This window comes from Hypomesus transpacificus, unplaced genomic scaffold, assembly GCF_021917145.1.
Source record: "Hypomesus transpacificus isolate Combined female unplaced genomic scaffold, fHypTra1 scaffold_48, whole genome shotgun sequence".
In the NCBI taxonomy this organism is placed as follows: Eukaryota; Metazoa; Chordata; class Actinopteri; order Osmeriformes; family Osmeridae; genus Hypomesus; species Hypomesus transpacificus.
This window is the reverse complement of record NW_025813996.1, coordinates 970,105-996,163: the sequence shown is the minus strand read 5'-3', so window position 1 is coordinate 996,163 and position 26,059 is coordinate 970,105. Positions and strand designations below refer to the sequence as shown.

The 26,059-nt window shown below is 41.2% G+C and overlaps 1 protein-coding gene across 5 annotated transcripts in view; it reads left to right on the top strand.

The window, feature by feature from the left end:
- The window catches only part of erg (ETS transcription factor ERG), a 116,697-nt gene that overhangs the window by 35,954 nt on the left and 54,684 nt on the right, over positions 1-26,059 (top strand). Inside the window, exon 1 of one of the 5 annotated variants that reach the window (XM_047017132.1) lies at positions 16,970-17,116. The exons of the other annotated variants lie outside the window; for them this stretch is intronic. Within the exon in view, the coding sequence (XP_046873088.1) occupies positions 17,099-17,116 (18 nt within the window). The 5' untranslated portion in view covers positions 16,970-17,098. Of the gene's footprint in view, positions 1-16,969; positions 17,117-26,059 lie in introns of those variants that run through there. 5 annotated transcript variants of the gene reach the window in all.

Genomic DNA, 26,059 nt, shown 5'->3' with positions numbered 1-26,059 from the left:
CGCACACAGTCAGAACGTCAGCACACGTTAGTAACGATGCATACCTACGCCGTTTTAATAAGACCAACAGCTATATCAGCAAGCCTTCAGCATTAGTGCCGTAGCTAAAGGTATAGTAAAGTTGAGGATACTTTTCGCTAGGTACCTACGAACATGTCTTAATCGAAGGTTCCCCATCGTTCTTTGGGTGAGAAGTCTCAGGAGCTAGCTACTTACCGGCGTCATGGAGCAGACCAGTGAAATACAGGGCGACCAATTTGGTCGCATATGCAAACAAAATTTGTTCGGGTGCGACAAAAAAAAATCCTAGGTCAGGCAGCGGATGTGAGGAGGTTAGGTGCACCGCTGCGCACCTAACCTCCTCACATCCGCTGCCTCTCCAGGAACAAAGTGTTTGTTTCCAATTTGACGGAACTCACACTCATGGTTGGATCATATCGTGGTCTAAACTAATCAGAGACAGAGATGGGGCAGGTCTTTGCCTCTGATTGGCTGTAGTCCAGATATTCCTGTAGGCCTACACTGTTCCGTGCTGTGTGATTGAAATTACGACCTGAGCACCAGAGAATCAGTTATGGCAGACCTGGCCATTGTACGGCCCGCGGGCCACAACCGGCCCACAGACTGTCCCAATCCGGTCCGCGTGAAGTAAATAAAAAATTAATAAATGTGTTGAGCGGTAGTGAATATGTAGTCCTGAAAGACTAGTGATCAAGCAATTTACATACATACATTGACAAAACTAACGCGGACATAATAAGAACTTGACAGATTCAGTGGTCGCGGGCTGATGGTTTGCTAGTTAAATAACTAGTTACAAATAAAATGAAACACTGATGTAATGATTATTTTAGTTTTTACTGTTACTTCGATATTCTTTTCCTAGTTGACCAACATGTACAATATTTAAACAAATATCTACAGAATATCCTTATTCTTCTGATAACCAGTAGCAGCTGATCAAAATATATACTTTACTGCTTTTTACAATGGGAGAAAATGAATAGTGAGCAGAAACAAGTTCAAGTTATTGTTGATGCGGCCCTCCAACACATTTCAAGTTTCTCATGTGGCACCTTGTCAAAATTAATTGCCCACCCCTGAGTTACGGAGCTGGGCCATGGAGCTAACCCATGGAGCTAGGATTTTGATGCTAGGGAGAGTGGCAAGTGGGTTTAGCCAAGGCCATAGGGCAAGAAAGCCAAATTACAGGTGTTGGCCATCTGAAGGTTATGCTACAGCAAGGGGGGACCCGCTATAAAGGCCAATTTATACTTCTGCGTTTTTACGGACACGCACACAGGGAACGCCCTCTCCGTCAAGGAACTCCCTCTCTGTGCCCTCTCCGAGCCCCTCTCTGAGCTCTGCGTGCACCTCCTGATTTTCCTAACTATCCGTCCATCCGTCATTTTACGGATACCCCTTGAATGTGATTGGTCCGTTTTAAGAACTGCTTGAGTCAGGGGCGGGGTTACCGTGACCGACAATAGAACAGAATCCTTTGACCGCCATGGTTGTAAGTTTTTACAATTCATATTTCAGCTAAACAGTGAATTGCTTTCAGCATGCAGAGCCGTCGGAGTAGTATAAATTCAACCAATCCGTCCGACTCCGTGCGTGCGTCTGTCCGTAATGGAGTCAGAGAAGTATAAATCGGCCTTTAGACTTTGAGCCATGAAATGTTAGGTTTCAGTTCAGGCAAGTGCTTTTAAACAGTAGCACTTTTATTTTGAAATGTTTTATTTTGCTTGCAATGTTTTAGTTTGGCAGCTCAGTGAAGCACTTAAAATATTTTTATTTGTATATACAGTTTAATTGTGCTTCAAATAAAACCAATATTTACCTAGACCTTATTCTTGTTTAAAATCATTTAAATAATATATATGAATGTATATGGAGCGTGATAAAAAGGTGACCTTGTAATTGTGGCGACGCAAGGAACATTTTTGGTGCACCTACATTTTGTGCTGGTGCACCTAAATAAAAAAGTTAGGCGCACTAGTGCAACCAAGTGAAAAAGTTAGTCTGGAGCCCTGAAATAGTTATTTAGCACTAGCGTTGCTACCTGCATATGCAGAAATTATTTGTTTGTTGTTGTTGATTTCGTGAAGGTGTGAATCATTTTGGATTAATATTTAATATAATAAAGTTCTGTGTAACAAATTATTATTAAATAAATTATTTCGAACCCCCCCCCAGGGGCGTGGTTAGACCCTTTTTACTGGGACACTTGCCCCAGTATAAATCTGATGTGCCCCAGTAAAACACAATTTTGAGTTTTAACAATTTACTTTATTAGTCAGTGCATTCATTTAGATTGATAATCCTGGAAAAAATAAACCCAGTATCCCAATCAACGCTTGTAAAAGTGTTTAACCGAAAACACAAACCGATGCATGCAAAATTCCATGTCAGAGCGCTCTTCTGAGCTTGCCAAAAGCCACTGCAGCACGCACACAGAAGTCCAGGGGTCAGACTCGGCACACAAGTCAGAATTGAGGTAGGCTAAGAAAACATTTCAAAACTAAAGATAGTTTCTAAATGATAGGCCTAGTGATCATCTTATTTTGATTAAAACACAAAAACGATATTACATGAAGCGCTCAAATGAATGTGAAAAAATGTGATTCATCAGACCAGACCACCTTCTTCCATTGCTCCGTGGTCAAGTTCTGATGCTCACATGCCCGTTGTAGGCGCTTTCAGCAGTGGACAGGGGTCAGCATGGGCACCCTGACTGGTGTGCGGCTACACAGCCATACGCAACAAACTGTGATGCATTGTGTGTAATGACACCTTTCTATCAGAACCATCAAGGACCTTTTCAGCAATTTGAGCTACAGTAGCTCTTCTGTTGGATTAGACCACACTGGCCAGCCTTTGCTCCCCACGTGCATCAATGAGCCTTGGCCGCCTATGACTCTGTCACCCCTTTTTCTTCCTTGGACAACTTTTGATAGATACTGACTGCTACAGAACAGGAACACCCAAGAGCTGTAGTTTTGGAGATGCTCTGACCCAGTCATCTAGCCTTGTGTATTTTTCCAGCTTAAATTTTAAGGATAAAATGTTTACTTTCATGCCATGTATATCCCACCACACTGACTGGTGCCATGATTATGAGATTATCAATATTATTCACTTCCACCCATCAGTGGTCACAATGCTATGGCTGATGGTGTATACTGTATAATTAACTCAGCTACATCAAACGTCAAAATTACTAATACAGCCTTCAATGATCTCTCCTCTCAATTACCCCTTTATTGAATGGTATCCTAACTCTGAAAGTTAGACTATGTATTTAGGAATGGTGCATTTGGAGACCATGAATATGGGGACCATGTGTTTGAGTATCACCACTTGAGGGACCTCTGTCTGCGGTTGAGGTGTATTTTAGGGACTGTGTGTCTTTCAGTGCCTTCTCCACTCGTCCTCTCAGGCCAACAAGAGAAGAAATGGAACAGACCAGACGCCTCCTCCCCCGTCCTACTGTTCCAAGAAATCTGGCATCCAGGAATTGTATTTGCTCTGGGATCACACCATAGCCCCTTTTTCATTCTTTGTCACTCCTTCTCTCCTCCAGTTTTTTTCTCCCTCTTTTTATTAAGTGTATTTTTTTCTTCAGACCAAATGGGGGAGGACAGAAGACGATAGGAGGGAGGGGATGAGGGGGGGGGTTAATGTGTGTGAGGTGTGGGTTGGGTGGGCGGGAAACAAACCTAAACTTGCGGTCTGGTCACGTTCGTTCCTATTTCTCTGCACAGCCCTGACATGTGGAGCAAAGCTGGGTTAGATAGTTCAGTCGTTTGTTACCCAGCAGCCTCGGCAGGACTGGGGCTGAGGCTGGGGCTAGGGCCGAGGCAGATTGCCAAGTTGTGACCGTGGCTCTGACACACGCTCACATGTGTGCACAGCCCCGGCAGCAGCCTGCCAGGCCAGATGTGCTACTCAGAGTTGCAGCCGGCAAAAGAGACAGGCTCCACGCAACAACACACAGAAGGTAAACTGCACCGCTTTAAGTCCATCTCCTCTGATCTGCCTCATACTCTTCTACAAGCTTCACTCTTCCTCTTCCTTTTATCTATCCCCCTGTTCGCACTCATGCTCTTTATCTCTCACCTTCTCTTCTCCTAAGCATGTACGAAGACATTGTTAGTATTCGTCAGTAGTTTGTATCTGTGTGCAGTTTCTCTTCTATAAGAACTGAATTGAAGCCCACAGTTGGTTTTATATGTTCATGTGTCATTGAGAGATGTATCTATGTCTGTAGAGAGATCACTTCCTGGGCTTTTTTAGGTAGTATAAAATGGCAGGTGTGGAAATAAGAACCACAGTTTAATGATAGATCAAACATTTGTTTTGTAAAATGAAATTACACTCAATTTAATATGTGCATGAAACATTGAGTAGGATCTCAGTATCTGAATGTGGGACATGTCCTGTACTGTGCTGAGGCAAATTATATTTGCCACTTCCAAATGATATTTTCTGGTTCTTAACAACATAGGGAACCCTAAGCCTATGTTAAATGCACTCCACAGCCAGACTAACAGAGTTATAAGATCAGTAATAAAAGACGTAGTCTTCATTTTTATGTTAGCAGTGGCCACTACCTGGCTGGCTTGCTAGCAACAGCAGCAGATTCTACTGCCAGTCAGCAGTGACTGTTTATTTCCACCATCAGGATGACTGATGCTGTCCCACTGAGGGCTCCAAGTACTCAGCACACTGTGTGCAGTGTCTTAGAGTCCAGGCTTAGTCTCAGCTCAGCTTAAAACATTAAGTGCTCCATTGCTGGCATGGACAGCCAGGGACCAAAGCAGAGGCCCTGTCAGAGAGCCAGCCTGGCTGCAGGTTGCACTCAAAAGCACACTTGTTGCGGTGCACCAAATGACTCTGTTGGAGTGTCTGTATAAGGGACAGCCCTCTAGACTGAGGAGAGATGGGTACCACTGCTGGGAAATTGCACTGGTGAAGTTTGGCTTGGTTGGGGCTGTGTTGACTGGGGTTTTGTCGTGGTTTGAAGATGTTACCTCTTGGCGAGTGTGAGTTGTTTGTGCAGTGGCTTAAATTAATTTGAGCTGTGGAGCTCTATTATCAATAAGGTGTTTTGACGTTGTTTGCTTTGAATTTTGAGTATACTTTGTAAAGTACTTGAAGCTGTAAGTTTTACAGCACCGCCTTACCTAACTGTCACAAATGTGTGCTTCAGTATGGGCTTCAAAAATGATACATTTGGACGTATTTGTCTCGGGTGTGAAATCCAAATTGTGGTGATGAATCCATTGTAGTTATCAAAAGTTCTGATGAAAATCTATATGCTTATAAGTCAATACTTTAACATTTTGCACAATTATCATAACCTTAACTTCATATACCAATTGCTCGACCCAATTTGGCACTACTTCACACTCCCTTATCTGCATTAGACTCTGACTTTCCTTGTTTACACACTGATGTCGATTACACATCGCCTTGTTGTCAAAACACTACACACAATGTTCAGTTGTTGCACACACTTCCCAAGTAAAGTCTCAAAGTGTAGCCGGTGTGTGGTGAAACTCACTCCTCAAGTATGTAACAGGCCACCCGCGTCGACGAATTGCTAGCTTTTCGTTGGCGTAGTTGGTAGTGGTGGCGCTTGGAAAGTCAGAGGTGATGAGTTTGACTCCCGTTCGGAGCGGACAGTGGCCCGTATACCTCTGACGGAACTTGCAATACCACATCTGTTACACTGGTGCCGTGACCCGGATTACTAGGTTAGCATTAGCTAGCCGGCCGGACTGAGTTTGAGGGGTGAATGTAGCCGGTGTGTGGTGAAACTCACTCCTCAAGTATGTAACAGGCCACCCGCGTCAGCTAATTGCTAGCTTTTCGTTGGCGTAGTTAGTAGTGGTGGCACTTGGGAAGACAGAGGTGGTGAGTTCAACTCCCGTTCGGAGCGGACAGTGGCCCGTATACCTCTGACGAAACTTGCAATACCACGTCTGTTACAAAAGCATCAACCTACAACACACAAATATTCAAATCTCTAAACACCAGTGGCGATTTCTTTAAAACTGCAAGGGAAGCTCAGCTTCCCCAAACATTAAAAAAAAATCATGGTCAAATATTTACTATTCTGTTACAGTTTTTTACAATCACTTTGACACAAATTTCAGAACCTTGATGTCCTTTTACAAAACTCTTGACAAAAAACTCACAACTGATGATCAAAATGCACATTTTTCAAAACGCTAACGCAATTTTCAATTGCTTGGATACAATACACATTCACCTTAGATCATTTGTTCATTGAACTATAATCATCTGTTCAAAATGACACAACTAAATGTCAAAGTATCACCATTTCAAAATGCAAATTCACACATAACATCTGAAATGTCTGTCATTTCCTTACATTACAATGATCTAACGGTCAATTGATACTACTGCTCAAAATGATAAGTAACTGTTGCATTACTCTTACGTAATGCATAGTTTTATAGGAACTGACAAACAATATTCCAAGTTTAGAAAATGAAAGTTTTGATCCATTGACACCAATTACTATGAAACATTAACAAATTGGACTAAACCATAATGTTTTCAGGTTTGAAAACCAGCAGCACCTGTAGGTACTGCTGGTGCTGCTGTAATGAACTGTAATTGCTTCGTCAATTTATAGCTTTGTACTTGACCCCATACTCTCCCTTCCTTAAACCTATTGAGGATTTGTTCTTCCCATGGAGGTGTACCATAGGCACCCTCATGAACAAGTTACTCTTCTCCAGGCCATGGATGAGGGATACAATTACATCAGGGCAGACCAGTGTCAGGCCTGTATTCGCCATGCCTGGAGATTCTTTCAGAGATGTTTGTCTAGAGTTTTGAAAAAGGACATCAAGGTTCTGAAATTTGTGTCAAAGTGATTGTAAAAAACTGTAACATTTTAAATGCGTTAGGACACGTTCATATCGAAGACGAGTTCGTTCTGAATCAGCTACATATATTACTGTATATTACAGGTCAACAGACTGATTTCCTTCTCATACATTCCCGTAGCGCCACAGTGCATTTCACTGTTGAAGCTCATGGACTTTAATGGGGGCTGCTTTGAACAGTTTTTTTCAGTGCTTCAAAACTGTCATTGGATAAATGCTGCGATTATGTCCCACCCTGGACGCTCAGCGTCTCCTGGGGTGAATGGAGGAGTGGGCTGGCATGGACGCTGGGCTTCCGCATGATGATTAGAGGGTCTGTCAAAAGACTGCATCTCCTTTTGATTGTCAGCAATTTTGTACAATAAAAAGTTGCCGAAGCTATTCAACCTCAGTCCCATCACAGATTTTGCAACTGTGGTTGAAAGACAAACTGCTGCAACCTATTTCTTGGTATTTTCTTGGCAAAATTGCTAGCAAATTTTCATCATACATTTAATACAATTACACACCACGTTGTTTGTATCAGTTTAACCTAATTCCCACATTTCCTTCAGGTTTAATACTTTTTTTTAGATTGTTTAGTCATTTATTCATACAGTAGGCTAGGCTAGTGTCGTAGGGAAAAACTAGCCAGTGAACTAGCTAAATAAATGGAAAATTATGTAGGCCGAAAATGAGCTTCCCCTATTTTCAAGACCAGCAGCCGCCACTGCTAAACACTCAGGTCTGGTGACCAGGACTGCAGCATAAAAATGGCCTTGTGCCTCTGTTTTGTTTGGTGAACAATGGAGAACTTAAAACATATCAACAACCAGAGGAGAGGGGAGGAAGAAGAGGACGAGGAAGAGGATAAGGAAGAGGACAAGGAAGAGGAGGGAAAGGATGACAAGGAGGAGGACGACAAGAAGAAGGAGGATGAGGAGGAGGAAGAGGAGAAGGAGGAGAAGGAGAAAAAATAAGGAGACCGGTCATCTCTAATGAGATTTGGGCCACCGTGGTTGACCATGTGCTCAACCATGGTTTGAGCATGAGGGAGGCTGGCCAGAGGGTCCAACCAAATCTCAGCTGCTCCACATTTGCTGCCATCATTAGAACTTTTAGAATGGAGAACAGGTATTAATTATATTTGCCTTGCAGGACTGAAAGAGAACCAGACTGTGGAGGAAGAACATGCACTTTCACAGCCGAACAGGAGACGTGAAAACAACACTATCACACTCCCCACAGATACAAACCAGGATCCTGGCTGACCATGCCACATTCAGAAACATACAGATCGTCAGCCTTTCTGACCTCTTCACCACTACCAACAACAACAACATCAACATTTCGAGAAAGACGGCGAACGGAGAGAAAGGTGAAGCTACGTTCCTCTACATTTCGTGCATGATGACAATAGGAGTACTGCGAATCCAAACGGCGCTATTGGCTCGCGTTGTTTGTTTGTTTCTGCCGGGCCAGCTCCCGGCATCGACAGCTTATCGTCTTTTTCGACTTCCAGGTCACGACCTGGGAGGGAGGGCGGCGGGATCTCAAGCATGCGCAAAGACGCAGAGTCCAGTTCATAGTCCAATTCACCGTTTACAAGCATGCGATGTCTGAATTATCAACCGACTCGGATCAAGTTATCTCGGGGTGTCGATCGGATTGTAGTCGGACCGAAATTATTCGAACAAAGGTCATTACAAGAAAGGGATGATTCTATTTCAGTACAAATAAGCAAGAAATTCGAATCCATGCAACTACAGTGACTGTACCACACTGTGTTGACCCATCTGCGTCCATACTATAACTTGCATCATCATGCTGTCTGTTTCAGTGGATCCAGGAGCATGACACATCTAATGAGCAATATGAATACATATTCATTGATAAGGTTGGATTCAACTTGGTGAAGAGGAGGCGCCGGGGCAGACATTTCATTGGCCAGCACGCCATTGTTGAGGTCCCTGCCGAGCGTGGTGGGAATATCACTTTGTGTGCTTCAATGGGTTGAGCAGGCCTGTTGACAGTACTGTACTGTTCAGAAATAAAAAAAATGTTGGCGCATATGTGTGCTGTTTTATGTTTGACTATGAAAACATTTGGCCTACACTGAGACATTTTACAAAAGTTGAAATGGCTCATTCTCCAGAGTCATTGTCATTCAAATGGTGTGTTCCATTTCTAGAATTGTGTTTTCAATTTTGCACTGCTGTGTGCTGTGAATGCTTGGTAGTGTGCAGCAAATGCTTATTGTGTGTACTGTTATGAATGGTATGTGTGTGTCATTTGAAAATATGGCTGTGTGTACCAAATGAGACCACGAGTTGCATTTTGTGAACAGGTAAGAGATTTGATGGCAAAGAGTTATCTCGCAAAGGTTTCAGGTGTCAGGTTTAGCATTTTGTGTGTCAGGTTTTCAGTTTTGTGTATGCAGTTTTGAGAAAGCCTTTAATGTTTTGAGAAATGCATGATATGATATAACTCATTTGAAATCAACACACGGACTAAATTTGACTGCCGACTATGTGCCTGCTTTGTGCAGGCTTAGTATATTTATTTTCTGTGACGTGCAAAGGGAGGAATCCTGTCACTCGCTTTCTCTCTCTCTGTTTTCACCTCGCCACGGACATTCTTTCTGCCGGTGATTTCCTGTGCTGTGGCTTCGCCCGCCAGTCTTGTGGCGTGACTCACAGGGAGCTGGCGTGCCAGTGGTCTGGTCGCGGCCAAATCTATCACAGAGTGGCAAGAGTCTGGGTCCCTGCCCTTGATAATACAGGTAGACTAACTGGGATGGTTGACTGGTGTGTGATGTACTGCTCACACATCTGTAGAAAAGGATCTGGAGAAAGAGCAAACTTGTTCAACATGCTGTGGACTCCACCTTAAGAATGCTGTTATCCTTCCTGAGTTTGAAGGTGTCTACATGGGGAAAAACAGGTTTACTGATACAAGTGATATCCAATGAGTGAGTATCTACTTCCATAAATTATCTTTTTATGTATTTTGCTCTTACAAATGTCATACCATTTTCTTTTAGGCACATGGAGAATCTAGATGATATAAATTATATAAATAAGAAGATGAACAACTCTAATTCAGGACAAACCTCTTTCAGGTTAATGGTTGGAGAAACCCTCACTCCCCTCTCACCCCACCCAATTCCCAGTCCTTCAGCAGAGGAAGGTCATGTGGTTGACCACTTCCTGGCTTGCCCACACATCTAGAGTGAGATTATGCCTTCACTCTCACTCTGCACATCACGGCTGCCGTGTGTGACATCGTTTCAAATCTGGAACCAGCTATTTATGGGTTTTTACGTAGTGTACCTTGTAAAGTGTGTGTATTTTCAGATTGGTTGTTTGAACAACATATCAAACCATTATATGTGAGAAGTTCCACATGCCTGGCTGGATATTTTATACATTCTATTTTTAATTCAGAATGTATGCATATGCATACATGTTGCTTCTTAATATTTTTTATCGTGACTTTAGCTCTGTCCTGTAATTTCATCATGTTGATGTAGAGTACCAAGATAGGTCCTCCATCTTTGCAAAATCCAAAAACCTTAACCATCAGCTACCGGCCAGTGTTTTGCCAAGCAACAGACAACCCTCATGACCAAAGGCAAAAAAGTATGTTATTTTTAATATAGCTGTCTAGCCAGGGTGAATCATATGGTGTTTTCTCCTCTCCTTCATTTTCTCCTTTTCTGACATACAGAGACAGGCAAACACACACACCACACTGAAACTTTCTCTCCTTTCCACTAACCATCCTCATTTATGTCTCTCTCTCTCCATCATCGAAGCCAATACTGGGAGAATGCTAAGTGAGCAGGCAATACAGGGCAACAGGATACTGTCAGTCTGTTGGGATCTAGATCCTCAAATGTCCCCCTTTTGCTAATCTAGGCTTCAAAGGCTCTCTGGGTCAGCTGGGGTTCAGTGCTCAGTCAGCTCTTTTCACACTGGTCCCCCTTGGATCCCAGAAGAAGTCACTGCTGAGCCAAGCTGACTGAGTCATAGCCAATTAGCTTAATGTTACAAGCCTACATTTTTGTTTATTGGAATATAATTAACATTTAGCAATACAGTTTTTCACGATTGCTAAAACACATTTCTTGAAATAGTCATCCATTTTCTCAAAACTGTAAACAAAAACATAATCTTCAAGCACTATTTACAAAACCTCTGAATCCTCTTGCAAAATGAAACTTTTGCCTCAAAACAGTTTTACCTGTGCTCAAAATGAAACACTGCTCTCAAATCACAAACAAAGTGATACAAATTCTATACACTATCAAGCAGTCAGTAAACAATACACCAAAAAATAGAAAACACATTGTTCAAAACATATAGTTCTCAAGGAGAAGTAAATTTGTTATCTCAAAACAAATGCCAAATTAATCCGTCATTGTCTTTTGATGAACGAAAACATGTTTTATCAAAGTAGCTAAAAATTGATCAGAAATTACTACTCTGCTTTGCTCTTTTACTGGAAAGTACTGCAGTAGTACTGTACCCTGCATCTCACTACTCACAACTCACTCTTGTCCTTTGTTAATATGAACCTGCAACCAGTCCAAATCTATTGAGCAGTCAGTACTGTTACTGTAACAAAATGGAAAGCACAATGTTCAGGGCCAAACAATTTGTTCATTGTACAGTATATAGTCTACAATGCACTGTACTACTGTATACAATACTAAAAGGGACCAAAATCAAAGGAGTAAACATCAATATCCTTCTTTTTGTCTTCGGGCTGGGTCAGGCCAGAGCACTTCGTCGACATCACAAGCAATATTTTCCTACCTTCAACAACCTGTTTGCTCTCTGAACTGGCTTAAATTGGTTGTATTACATCATTTGAAACAAGTGAAATCAATTTTGAGTGGTTGTGTTTTGTTAATGACATGATTTCTCTATTGGTATTTGATTGTTGCCATTTGTGTTTACCAGTATGGATAACATGTGCATTAAAGTGCAGAATGTGTTTTGAGAATGAGAATGTGTTTAGAGTTTTGCTGAAAAGTCTAAGTGAGATCTGCAAATTGTGTTTTACCATGTGAATCATCTGAATCAAATGTTCAGTGAACTAAACCAATTTGTCAAATCAGACACTTTTGGCAAACCTCTAAACACATTCTCATTCACAAAACACATTTTGCACTGTGATGCACTTGTGCTGCAAAATGGTAAACACAGGGGGCAAACAGTAAACACAACTACAACACAGTTGTCATCTGTAAAACACAATGACTCAAAATTGTTCACACTTGTTTCTAATTTGTTTGGGACAATGTCAGCTTTCACCGTGGTGTCTATATACAAGAATAGTTCAACATCAACCAGCATTTTTTACTGTAAATGTTTACCTTCCACCATACAGCCCTTTTCTCAACCCAATTGAAGAGTTTTTCTCTCTGTGGCAGTGAAAGGTCTATGACCGAAACCCATATACCAGGGTAAAACTATAGGCAATTGAATTGGCCTGTGGTGACATAGGTGTGGAGTGTTTTCAAGGCTGGATCCAGCACACCAGAGGGTTTTTACCCCGTTTTTCATTATTCTTTGTTGACAGTACTAATTTGTGATGGTTACTGTAATACTTTCAAACCAAATCAAATGCACAGTATTTGTATAGCCCTTTTTACAAGCAATGTCACAGAGGGCTTCACATACAGTGATAGAACTGCCACCCAGCCAACCTCAACCCTCAAGGAAGACAGGGAAAAACGAACTATAGAAAAAAAAAAGAAAAAAAGAAACCTTGGGAGGAGCAATTCAGTGAGGGATCCCCTCCTCCAGAAATGGTTGGCAAAACAGGTGCAGAACACAGGCTAAATATAGCCATACATCAGGAAAGTGTCAATGGGTGTTGAAACAGTGTTTCAAAATCCAAAATCTTTTTTTTTTATTTATCTATGTAAATGCATTTACTGTGTATACATTAACAAATTTGTCTTTACATGGAACTAGGTGGCCTGGATGTTGTGTTCTCCATTTTAATGTGTTGTGTCTAATGATTTCTCCATGGTGTTTATATATTGATTTGCTGTGTTTATGATATGACAGCATTGTTTGATTTTGAGCACAGGTTACATGGTTTAGAGGCGAGCGTTTGATTTTGCCAGAAGAGTCAGAGGTTTTGGAAATTGAGTTTGAATATTTGGTTTTGTGTTTACCGTTTTGAGAAAATGGTTGACTGTTTCAAGAAATGTGTTTTAGCAATCGTGAAAAACTATGGTATTGACAACAGACTGCTCAATTAACTACATGACTTCATGCAACTGAGAACTTTGTTCAGCCAATGGGTATGTTTTAGCAATTGAGAAAAACTGTAAGAAAAGTGAATTGCTGTTTCTGTTTTTTGATGGATAGAACTGAATTGATTGCCATGGAGACATTTTACAAATTCAATGTTGTATGTGCAAGAAACAAAAGAAGGTGGTATTTTGTGTTTAAGTATTTTTTAGCTGAACGATGGTAATTAATAAACTGCTGAACGTTTATTAAGTTGAAAAAAAGTAAAAACCGGATACAGGCTCTTGGGCTGTCTGGTACTGGAGTCATTAATTGGTCAACATCAACCATAATAGAATCTTCAAGAATGATCCGTTACGCCACTTAGAAGCCTCACTAATGTGAACGACAGCTCAAAAACACGCTTATAAAGCTCCACAATGGAAGTAGTCATGCTGTAGGTATCTTCATAAAAACCTGTGGCCCCTAGGCATCAGAGGAGAAGAATATTCATTTAACTCTCTATCACCATCTCTCCCCCTTATTTTCTCTCCTCTACCTCTTACTGCCTATTTCTCTCAGATACACGTGTACACACACTCCTGTTCTTACTTAATCTCTTTCCCTCTCTTTCCCTCTTTATCTCACTTTTTCTCTTACTTGTGACCACCTGATCAACCCACAAGGCGACCACAGCAAGACCACAGTACACAAAGTCAGATCTGTTCACACAACAACCGAATCCCCCACCAGGGGGTTACTGGAGACTGCTGACTGCTGAGTTTATGAGCTTGTGCCAGAGTAGGCCCACCTGATAATTAGACAATTTCAATAGTTTGGTCCAAGTTACGTTAGATCATCATATTTGTGTGGAGGGACTGCCAAGACTTGTCCTGTTTTGCATTGTATGAAACAGGACTGCATCCACTGGTTTGATGACAAACACAAATAATTCTATGTGACTATAAACTCCTCAAAAAAAGTTTGGAAACGTTATTTCCGTCGATTATACCTCCGCTTCAATAATAAAAATTGGTATTCTATTTGATATCGTTGGAAAGCCTGATTAGGCCCCTTTATAATGAGGTACAACTTGTAAGGATCGTGCATTCATGGAATGAGAAACAGCTAAACGTGTGGGTAGCGGCCCAAATAAATTGCCCAAAATCCCCTGCAATATTCTTCTGTTGGTATTAACTGTCGTTTTGAGTTGCTTGGTGGATTGGATGATTGCACTCTCCCACAGTAATAAGGAAAACACAACACATATGGGCCCTCATGCTGGTCACCAGCCTGGTCACACACTGCTGTGGGATGGCATCCCATAACTCAACCAGGATTTGTCACAAGTCAGCCAACATGTTTGCATTGGTCACTCTGGCACGTACAGCACGCCCAAGCTGATCGCATGAGGAGGAGGTGCCAAGCTGTTGTGGCTGCGTAGGGATCTTCCACACGCTACTGAGGTCCCTGACAGTTTAAAATGAATAAAGTGTAAAAATGGCCAGTGTTGTTTTTTCCTTATTACTGTGGGAGAGTGCAATCATCCAATCCACCAAGCAACTCAAAACCGAGAGTAAATACCAACAGAAGAATATTGCAGAGGATTTTGGCACAGGCTGGTGCAGTTTTCGCAGCCCTTGGGTGGGATTGTTTACAGTAGATCAGCAGCTAGCATCAGCATCCTTGTGGCCTGTTGCGCCTGTCAACAGACATCAGCATGTGACAACAATGCTACTCACGCTATTCCTCTATTGTTCAACGGCCAACACACTAAACACAACACAAGACTGTCCATGTGCCTGACATCAAGTGTTTAGTCAAAGTCTATCAATCTGGCTTTTGACGCACACAATTCAATAACATAGTTTCCTTAATTGTTGGAATAAGCTATTTATAGCTTAGCCAGACAAAAAAAGATGTCTGTGTGTGTGTGAGTGTGTGTTTGCATGTGTATGTCTGTGACAGGAAGTTCCTGGAGGATGTCGCAGCCCAGCTTCCCAGCCCCCTGCAGACAGAGCACTTTTAGCATGTAGGTTGTGGGACAGGAGGGATGTGATGGGACTTCGGCAGTACATATGGAGGAATGAGTACAGTGGTGCTCTGACATGGTGTGCGTGTTTATGTGTGTGAGTGTGGACCGCCCAAATCTGGTGTGAGAGGGGAACAGGGGTTGTATCTTACTAACTTCCTGCAAGAGACCATAAAGCCGAAAGGCATTTGTGGAGAGCACAACGAAGAGCAAGAGAGAGAGCGATGGAGAGAGATTGACGACACAGTAAGAGAGGAAGAGTGAGAGAGAAGAGAGATGGAGAGAGATTGACACAGTGACAGTGCCAGCACAAGCAAATAGTTCTTCCTCTATTAACACGCGGAACATATAGCCTCTATATGCTCACATTTTTTTATTGACCTCTCTCAATATTGTTATCACATCTTGAAACTGGTGTTTTTGTGTGGGAACATACTGGTTCTTGTGTCCAAAAATCTGATTTTAGACATATTGGGGCCGTATTCTTTGTGTGACCTAAATCAAATGACCTAGTCCTTACAAAATTAAACTGTTTGCAATTACTACTTCCTCTTTGTAATCTGATGCAACGCAGTTTGTAGTTGCATTTTGAAACCCAACTCAATCCCCTGTTGTTGTTTTCGATTGCAACATCTCAAGCAGTCAGAGGAACCAAACATGATCAACGGTGGGATGTTCGATTTTGAACCTGAAGGGGACCTGAAGGTCACAGGTCACGGTGCAGGTGGAGTCCGATCCAGTGTTTGTAATCTGGGTCCCGGGGTAGTCACAGGGTGTGTTTTGACAGAGGGTCAGTGGCAGGATGTGCGAGGCTGTGCTCTGATTTCCTTTCCTTGACTTTCTCCTTGACTTCACCTCCTTATCTGGGTCATTCAGCTTTGTGGAGCTCTCACCTCTGATCCTCTCTGGGAAGCCCAGCCAGGGTCCCAGACACCTTGGAAGGCTGCTCGCATTCCAGCTCCTCTCCTCCATTCAGGCATCGTTCATTCATTGTGATGGTCAGTGTGTGAGAGAATATTATGTAGGGCGTTTAAGCTTAACTCTTTCTTGAGCTGGAGGGTGTGTAACCTAGAAAAGGAGTATTGGATGACCACAGGCTATCCACTCAGCAAGTGTGGAAAAAACAGTTTTAAGTGTGAAGCTCTAATGTGTGTAGTGTTTTTGTCTACAATGCTTTACAAGTGTTCAGTATTTTGTGTTCAGAGTTCAGTGCCAAGTCTTACCATGCAGGCTGGGACTCCCCTCACTGCTGCCGCCTGTAACTGGTAGCCCTCCTGGGGGCCCAAGGCAGGCAAGCGTGTCAAGTATGGACTGTACCATCACACATCTGCATCCTGTCACCGGTTTTAGTGTACAAGTGTGATACACACACACACACCTGCATTGAAGTGCACCCTGGTGTGCATGCTTCAGCAAACACATGTTGTTGCAAACTTTCACAGAGAAACCCACACACTCACACAAACATAAGATAAGATATACCTTTATTTGTCCCACAATGGTGAAATTCGGGATACACACACTCAAACAAAATTTTGACATTTTGCACCTGTCTCCTGTCTCAAAGGGGGACCCTACTGTTAGAGTAGTCTTCTTGGTAACCCCCACCTCCATCTAAAACTTACCCCCTCCTTAAAATCTTCTAACACACCATCATCAAAAATAACAGCATTGTTATTAGCCATTCTTATCTCCTCACTCCCAAATATCCTGTTTCTTCGAGTTGCGGCAGCCAGAACCAATAGAAACCTCTTCCTGCTATTGGCTGACTTCACTTCCCAACGTTAGCACAATCTCATCCGCTCCAAACAACGCTTAGTGGAACCTCAACTAGCTTGCTGTTAAGAAAAAAAAATAACTTGAATTCACATCAGTGAGTTTTTGCCAGGACTCAAACGTCCTGATCAAAAATGGCCAGCACCATCAAGGTGAGTCAATTTTATTGTGCTTTCACTGATTATTATGTATAATTTGTAAATTTTGAATACATGATTTTATATATCGTCTTTAGTTTACTCTGAAACTCAAATGAAGCAGGCTAAGGGAAACACCCTTCTGCCATAGCGGTGACACAAGATTTCCTTTTTCTCCTTTGCAAATTTCCTTTTTCCTATTCGAATTGGTCAGCATAGATTACCCGAATATCAGGGTATTGACCTTATCTGGGAGTGAGGTGATTGGAATGGGTTATCTCATCCACGAAACAACAATTGAAAGAGTGACATTAATCATTAATAACTGAAAACATACTTACAAATGTAGACATTTTTGCAGATTAAAAAAATAAGAACACTATCCACTAACTGCAAGTAAGAATGGTTATAGGACAACATAGGTTTTTCCTTCATAGTTCTAATTCTCATACGATATGAAGAAATGCTATATTAATTGCATACAGAAGTCATTTAGCGGACGTAGATTTTCTGCTAATGTATTTTTTGTGTAATTATTGATACAAAAAAAAATCTCTACAATGCTATATACTTTACAAAAGCTTTCAAACCAACTTGCAATGCAAATCTTGTGATGAAAGGAGCAGTGTTCCCAGAATAATTGACTGAAGTGGTTTTGCAAATTCTTACTCCCTCTCAAACTGGTACAGTAGGTCAGGGATAACCAGTCACCTGGCAACTTAACTGAACATGGCACTCTTAAAAAGATTATCTCACCATGCCAGTGAGAAACTCTTGTCAGGGATAACACAAAGATGTTTTGCAGCCAGTCTGAACTCTTTGTGAACACAAAAAACAATGCCATAATGACATAATCAGTTGTCCTACAAATCAATAGATGTAAACACCAAAGTTTGGGAGCAGAAACCAAATGTTTAGAGAGAGAAACCCACTTCTTTGTGAACCGAGATATTGTTGCGTTGAGATCTCAGGGAGAAAAGGAGAGTAACCGCTGTTTATATATTTTACCCCTTGAATGTCTTTATATGAAAATGTGGAGACCCTAACAAACCCTCATCTTTAAAACGTTTCTTAGTAGAAATTCTAGCAAAAACAAGATTTGTGAGTCTTTTATTCATCGGCATGCAATGCCAGTAAACCTTTGTACCTTTTGAAGAATCTAAGGCTTGCACTACCAAACTATAAGAAAAAAACAGCTTGTTGTCATCTTTTGGAAAGTGCAATAGTGAAGTTCATGTGGAAAGTACTGTCTAGTTCCTCTGTCACAACAGTCCTGGTTAGTTGCACAATGGTTTCACTGGTGTTTAACATTGAGATTGAAACATGTCATAGTCGTCAACGGTCAATTATCAGAAAGTAAGGATTTGGTTTAGTAAGTACTGTCCTGGTTACTACGAAATGTTTGTAATGTGAAGAACATAGTCTGGCCTTTACATACTATATATCTTGACGGCATGTTCCTTGAACTCCTGGAAAGTCAGAGAAATGGGAAAGTTGTTCTCCAACAAATGTTTTGGAAAGGTTCTAACTTAGCATGGTCAGGATTTGCACTTTACAAAAGCATGCATAATTACGTGTAATGGCTTGACTTGTATAAACACTAGGGTCATGGTATGTGGTTGTGGTTTTGTCTGTGTCAGTTTGTGGCCAGTATTTTTTTATTTCAGAACCTTAAAGCGCACTATTGCCATATTTTGACATTAGCCGCTCCAAGTTGCACCCTGAACTAGTTTCATACATCATAAGTGTTCCGTACCACACATGACAGCATAACATACGCTACTACCAAACCAAGACCCTGACAATGATTCATTGCTTGCTTGCTGCAGAGACACCCACTCACTATTGTGTCCGATTTCAAAACAATGCATTTGTGTGTGCCGACATAACTGGTATAATGAGTGCTCGTGTAAAACAGAGCACTACTTTTTGTCCTGTTTGTTAATAATATGAAGCTTTAGAATTAAGTATTTTTTGCTATACTAAAGAGACTCTGACATCTCTGTCAGTTACTAGTGTGACATCCATTCATCCTGTTGTCTAACCACCTGGAAAAGAATGAGTTGAATGTTTGGTGGAATCAGGGAGGGGGCTGCTGAAACAACATGCAAAATGATGCCCCCGATGAGCCACAGGCAGCGCCATTGACGTTACTGGGCGGTTTACTACCCAATGTCCTGTCCTTTTATAAATGGATTTGTGCTACCCTAGCTTTTGCTTTTTTCTCCTGCCTTTCCTCCCTTTTCATTTTCCTTTCCTCGTACTTAACATCCATTTCTTTCTTTCTCCAATTTGCTCTTTCTCTCACTCTACAGGACCCACCCCTATTCTCATTTACTCCCTCTTTTTTTGTGCTCTCATCTTTCTTGTATCTTTCTCTCAACTTTCTTACTTTGTCTTTCTATTTTCTGTCTCTCTCTCCCTCCATTTCCCTTTTGCCTGGCTATTCCATTGGCTCTCTGCAGTTGCAATCCGGAGGCCGATGGACAAGCGCTTCCTTTTGACCTCCCCCTCCATCTCCGATATCCCTCATTATCTGGAACTTTCAATGCAGAAAATGCTTAGAGGGGCTGCTTCCTGTCTTTAGATCCACAGCTCATTAGCATCTCTCCAGTGTGGTAACCTGCAACTGCTTTGTGTGAATAGCTACAGTATCTTTCAGTGGCATAGATTTGGAACTGCCAGAGTTGCTGATACTGGATTATGAGTTACACAGAGACACTGTAGCAATCCTGTGGTTATTTCTCTTAAAATGTGTCCCAATTTTGTGTGGTAAACCTTTCTATTCTTAGAAGGCTAAAGCGCAGTGTGAAAGCATCTCCTTTGTGGAAAAATCTTCTAGGAAATGTAAATATGGTATGTATAATGTATATATCAGTATATATGGACAACATTTCCCTGAACTAAGATTTTGAAAGGATTGAAAATGCTATATTGAAGGATTTTGAAAAAAATGACCACCAACATGTTTGGCAGGATCGTCCAGAAGAATATAACTCTGATTGTTGTTAAATGTGATTTACACAGCATTATATTAGTTGAAATTAACAGTGCACCATATCACTTTTCCACTATAAAAGCTCAATATTTATAGTGGCAATTTCCAATGAGTGCCTCATGGTGGCCAAGGGTTTTTATTTGAGCCAGCTGCCCTCTGGTCAATAGTTCATTTTCCTTCCCAGAAGGCTATTGTGCTGCCTGCTTAGTAGTGTCAGTTAGCTTTTCGCTAAAACACAGTACCTCATGTACGTACATTTACCAATGTAACGTTATTAGCGCCATGGCCAACACGCAGAAAGCGCACACTGTGATACTTCAGTTTCTGTTGTATTTACGAAACCTGCAGGTATTCGGGTAATCAGCGCCTTTCTCCGCCCACTATACCGTACATTGCAAGCATTTAAACGCACAATTGAATGGGCACCCTTCTCTCTTTCTATCATGGATCAGCCACCAAAGTCAAAACAGCGATGACTGTTTGAAATGATCCTGATACCAATATTTGTAATGTAGCGAGGAGTTTAACACGTAATGATTTTGTGTTCACTCAAATTAAAAAAGTGTGATCCTTGTGGCAAAAATCCTTTGGACTATGTATTCGTCTTGCTTGGGTTCCTGCTGCTATTACACCAGGAGGCATCATTTACGCCTGCTTTTAATAGGCGGAGAATTTTCACCGCAAAATAGAGGTGTGCTTTCACAGGCGGTTTTTGTACATACCGAGGAATACATAATTAGGCGCACTTTACGCATCCCCTCCCATCTCTTTATGGGAAACTCCCACTTTCCCCTGACCTTACCGTGAATGCATATGCATGACACGCAAAAGCGCAATTTGCCATTTTCAGTTCCCGCAAAAGGCAGTCTGCACTTTTCCCTCAGTGCGGCATGTTTGTACATACCTCACCATGCTTTTACGCGCAAATTGCTACACAAATACGCCTGAAGTTGGCGTAAAAGCGTTCATGAGTTCAAGAGTACATGAGGCCCAGAGTGCTAACTTTGACTCAGGACCTCCCTTCATGTGTGTTCTCCACAGGGGCGGACTGGGGAAAAAAAGTGGCGCGGGACATTACTGTCAAACCGGCCCACTCACTCAATACACGGCGCGCGGCCCACTCAGTACACGGCGCGTTGCCCACTCAATGCATCGCACGCATCGACCAGTCATTGGCCTACTTGGAAAAATACCCATACACTTAACATTATTTTGGATGATTGCAAAGAAATTACATCATATATGTTTCATTTCTTACGTTGAACATCCGAAGTCTGTAAGAAAACATTTCAGAAGACACTTCAGAAAAATAGGCACCATGAGTGTTAAATACAGATCGCGAGGAGTATAAAACTCAGTCAGCGATTGTAGACTACTTAAGGTCTTCGAGCAATTTATACGTGTTCAAGCTGTGTAATATGGAAAATAGGTGCTGGCGATGTCAGAGGGAGGGCCGGTTGGTGATGGATGTGGGCCGGTATTTTAGATGGGAACATTTTATTTTCCCATCCTTACGTAAAGAAAATATATTCACCAATATATGACTTGAAATGTATTGTAATATATTAATTTCTAATATATTATATATGGAAATACATGCGATAATATATTGATGATAAATATATTATACACTATAATGTGATGTATATATGTAATATATTGCTATATATTGCAATATATTGCAAAATATACAAATTGTTGCCGCTTTGAATACATAATATGAATTAATATATAACATGAATATATAATATATGGGGTTATATATCCCACAATATATGCAATTATTTATTTCTAAATAAATGCCGCTGTATATGGGAAAATGTATGGATAATATATGTAAAGATATAGCGTGACATGTATGCTTCATATATGGTTGAATATATTTTATATATATGTAAAATTATATGGAAAGATATAGATGAAATATGAAAAAATGCACATATAATGTATGTACATATATGGTGATATATACATTTACATGTAGTCATTTAGCAGACAATCTTATCCAGAGCGACTTACAGTAAGTTACAGTAAATACAGGGACATTAGAGGGCAAGTAGGGTGAAGTGCCTCGACCAATGACCCAGAGTCATCAAACCGGCAATTTTCTGATTAATAGCCTTGATTCCCTAACCGCTCAGCCATCTAGAAGGTATCCTGATGATGTTGTCACCGGCAGTATTTCAAATGGAATCGCGATTCAAACAGTACTATCTGCTAACTGACAATATGCCCCTAAAAACATAAATAAGATTCACATTTATTTAGGTGGAGATGGCTAATTCAAAATAAGTTTGCTGGAAGCAATCATTGTCAGTATATACTGTATTTCCAATATCTTTCCATATAATTTTACATATATTGTTATATACGTCATCGTCGTCATCTGCCGCTTGTCCGGGGGTCGGGTCGCGGGGGCAGCGACCTAAGCAAGGAGGCCCAGGCTTCCCTCTCCCCGGCCACTTCCACCAGCTCTTCCTGGGGGACCCCGAGGCGTTCCCAGGCCAGCCGAGAGACATAGTCCCTCCAGCATGTCCTGGGTCTTCCCCGGGGCCTCTTCCCATTGTTATATACATTAAATATATTCCACAATGTATTTTTCTTCCGTAAGGGCAACCCCGTCAGCCCACCGGGGATTCTCCCGGTATTCCCGATGGCCAGTCCGCCCCTGGTTCTCTATGTCTTATCCTCCCAAGGAATGGGTGTCAAGTAGAACTTTGCCTTGCTCCTCTCTCCTCTCTCCATAATTCTTTTTTTTTTTTTGCAATGACGCCAAAGGTTGTGAAACAATCTTTCACTTTTCCTCAGCAAAGAATAATGGGCCGTAGAGGAATTCTCAGTTCTGGGCAATGTTGTTGACTTGGCCAGACCTTTCTTGTTGTCCTAACTAATTTATTTAAAACCATACATTATTATTTTTGCTTTTTTTTATCATGGTGTTGATGGAATATCTTAATCTCTTCTCAAAAGGAACGTGGCATGTTGTCTCAAATCTAAAGTTTTGTTTTGGGTTTATTTTATATTCAATTCATGATTTTCCCCAACATTTTCCATAAAGATTATCACCTAGCCACAATAGGCTACACTGGATACACATAATAGATTCCAATTTGGAAATTCCAAAGCAATTCCCAACAATGGTTTTAATCAACACCACTATCAATGATCTACATAGCAATTGGTTCTCTGCTTTATGGCCTTTTCTATAGGATCAAAGTTCAGGAAGTGTGAAGCTGTCTGGCCCTCCATTAGCCATGAGTGGATATGTTTTTCTTTTGTTTGGGCTGGACAAACAAAAGCTGCATGTGCTCCTAGTTTCACTAGGATCATCAGGGATTTGATCTGGTCTCTTTTCTCCTCTGTCTTCATCCATCCCTCTTGAGCTTCCTCTTTGGTGTTTCTGGATCTAAACATATTAGTTTTTCTCGTATCGCGTTCCCTCCCTTTCATATTCCCTCTGTCAGGTGAGGGTAATGTGGTTTGCAGCTGAGACAATGTATCAGGAAGGACCAGGACCCCACCACATTAATCTGGTTTCCCACACCGTTTCCTTTTCCTCATAACTGATTTGAGGTCAGGCTCTTGACCTGCCTCAAGATCAGGGCGGTTCACTCACACCAATAGGCTCCAGAGGCACTCCTACTACTTACAAATGTGTTTGTGTGTTTGTGTCTGTCGCAGAGGGAAAGAGAGAGAGGTGAGGAACAAGGAGAGAGTGGCTTTGAGAGACAACTATGGTGTGAGGTGCTTTAAAAAGGCAAGGCCACATCCTTTTTTCTAGAGAGGCAGAAAGAGAGAGAGAGAGACAAAGAGAGAGAGAGAAAGAGAGGGATGGAGAGAGAGAGAGAAAGAGACAGACATGAGAGGGATTTGAGAAGCGGCAGGGCAGTTGAAGAAATGTAAGATATCCAGTTTCAGTTTGGTTGTGTTTGACAAGTTTGTGACCAGGGGGCTTCCAGGTAGCGGGTTTAGTGAAAACTTTGAGTTGTTTAACCCTGAAAAGAGGCTTTTGAGAGTTTTTGGCACTTTCTTCACGAGGTGCAGTTTGTACAACTAATTTACTTGTAGCTGGATATACATGAGATTACATCAGCTACATTTCACTGTTCCACATGCAAAATTCACCTGCCATTAAATGAACATCTCACTCTATACAGCATACCATGTTGTCAGAATGTGCAAATCGTTTTTATATTCATTATTCACATAATGTCAGTGTAACTGACAATTACAAAAAAAAGCCTGTAAATAAAAGTACATGGAGAGAGAACTACCAGTAGCTACCATACATAATTCTCTGCATCCATTTCTGCGGCAGCAGTCATTAATGTCTCTTCGTCATCATCATCCTTTGATAAAAAGCATTCTGTTGAGGGAAACTGCTACTACAAGTTGAAATAGGCACCAATTGATATTTAAACTTTGTATCATGTCGAATATGATTAAAACCATGGTCGAGGCTACAATCACAAGAGTAGCCTATAAGCAAAATATGCATTACCTGTTCGTAATATGTTTTTATATAACATTGAACATGCAATTTTATTAAGTACACCACTTTTTCTCCTGTAATATTAACGGACAGTGGGGTTAAATGTTCAATGTATGGACTGGCTATTGCATTCGAATAGTAAATGCATTGAGTCGGCAACAATTGTCTCCCACGCCAATTATAGCTATAGGCTACGCTGCTACAGCCATGTTTCTTTTTTCCGGAATATGTGCTCAGATTGACCATAAACACGAAATAAAACTTATATCTAAAGTGTGGTGAAGTAAGACAACGTTTTTTGTCGTCGGAGTTCCATAGATGTTGGCTTTTGGTAGTATTCATGCACGCGCTAAACTCAGAGTTGCCGTACTCCGAGTTGAGTTAACAAATTCATATAAGCTTTTCTGGAACCGAATTTTCGGAGTTTCCCATGTTAGAGTAACTCAACTCAGAGTTCAGGGTTAATCTCAGAGTTTGTTAAACCCGCTACCTGGAATACCGCCCAGAACCGTATGCTTCACAACACTAAACAATACTGGGAACAAATCTGTTTGTTGTGAGGTTTGTGTGAAAAGGTGTGCATGCGTCATAGACAGTACCGTCGTTCCTTCAGAGTTGAATTCCAGAAAGGACTTTGAAATCAACTCCTCCTGAGCTTAAAAAAAGCACTTTCTTTCCAAGTATTCAGCCGCATGTTTTTACCATGTGAGATGGTGATCTTTCTTAGAAGCTGTGCAATCTCACGCTGTGTATATGAGAAGTCAAACCTTTAGACCAGTGTGGTTTTAGGGAGGATATCCACAGATGAGATAACCCCCTTATCAGCATGGTTGTGGTCTCTGCTGTGGTCTTCTTACATCAGACTTAACAACCTCTTGACCATATTTAAGTAAAAATATATGGTTGACTCCTAGCATTCAAATCTAAAGCAATACAATGCGTAATTACATAAACATGTATTTACTGTAACTTTTTTAAACAAGTTATTCTTTATTCTACTATACATACACAATTTAAAGAACGTAACATTATTAAAACTATTGCAAAAACAATGTCAGTATACATTTGTCCACAGAGTAAGAATAAGGGGACCCCCTCAATGTCAGACCATGAATATATAAACCTGAAAAAGGTTCCTCCCTGACTGGTAGGCGGCAAAGTCAGCCTTGAGATGCCAGTATATGTCTATTGTCTTGTGGGGAAGAAAGCCTGCAGAATTAACTGAATGCCTTTGCTTCTCAAAGTGGTTCCCCTGGGTTAGCATATGGTAGCTAATTTAGCAAGTTTTTGTTGTGTTTGCCAGTTGAAATCTAGTGTTTGCTCAGAGTTGTGGTTTTCAGATGGATATTTACACCGATAATAACATACGGTACATGAATGGTAGAGGAAAGAAAAAAAAGAGTTTTGAATGTATGGCATTTCTGTAAAAATAACAGTAATTGATGTCCCACAATGTACTAATAATCAT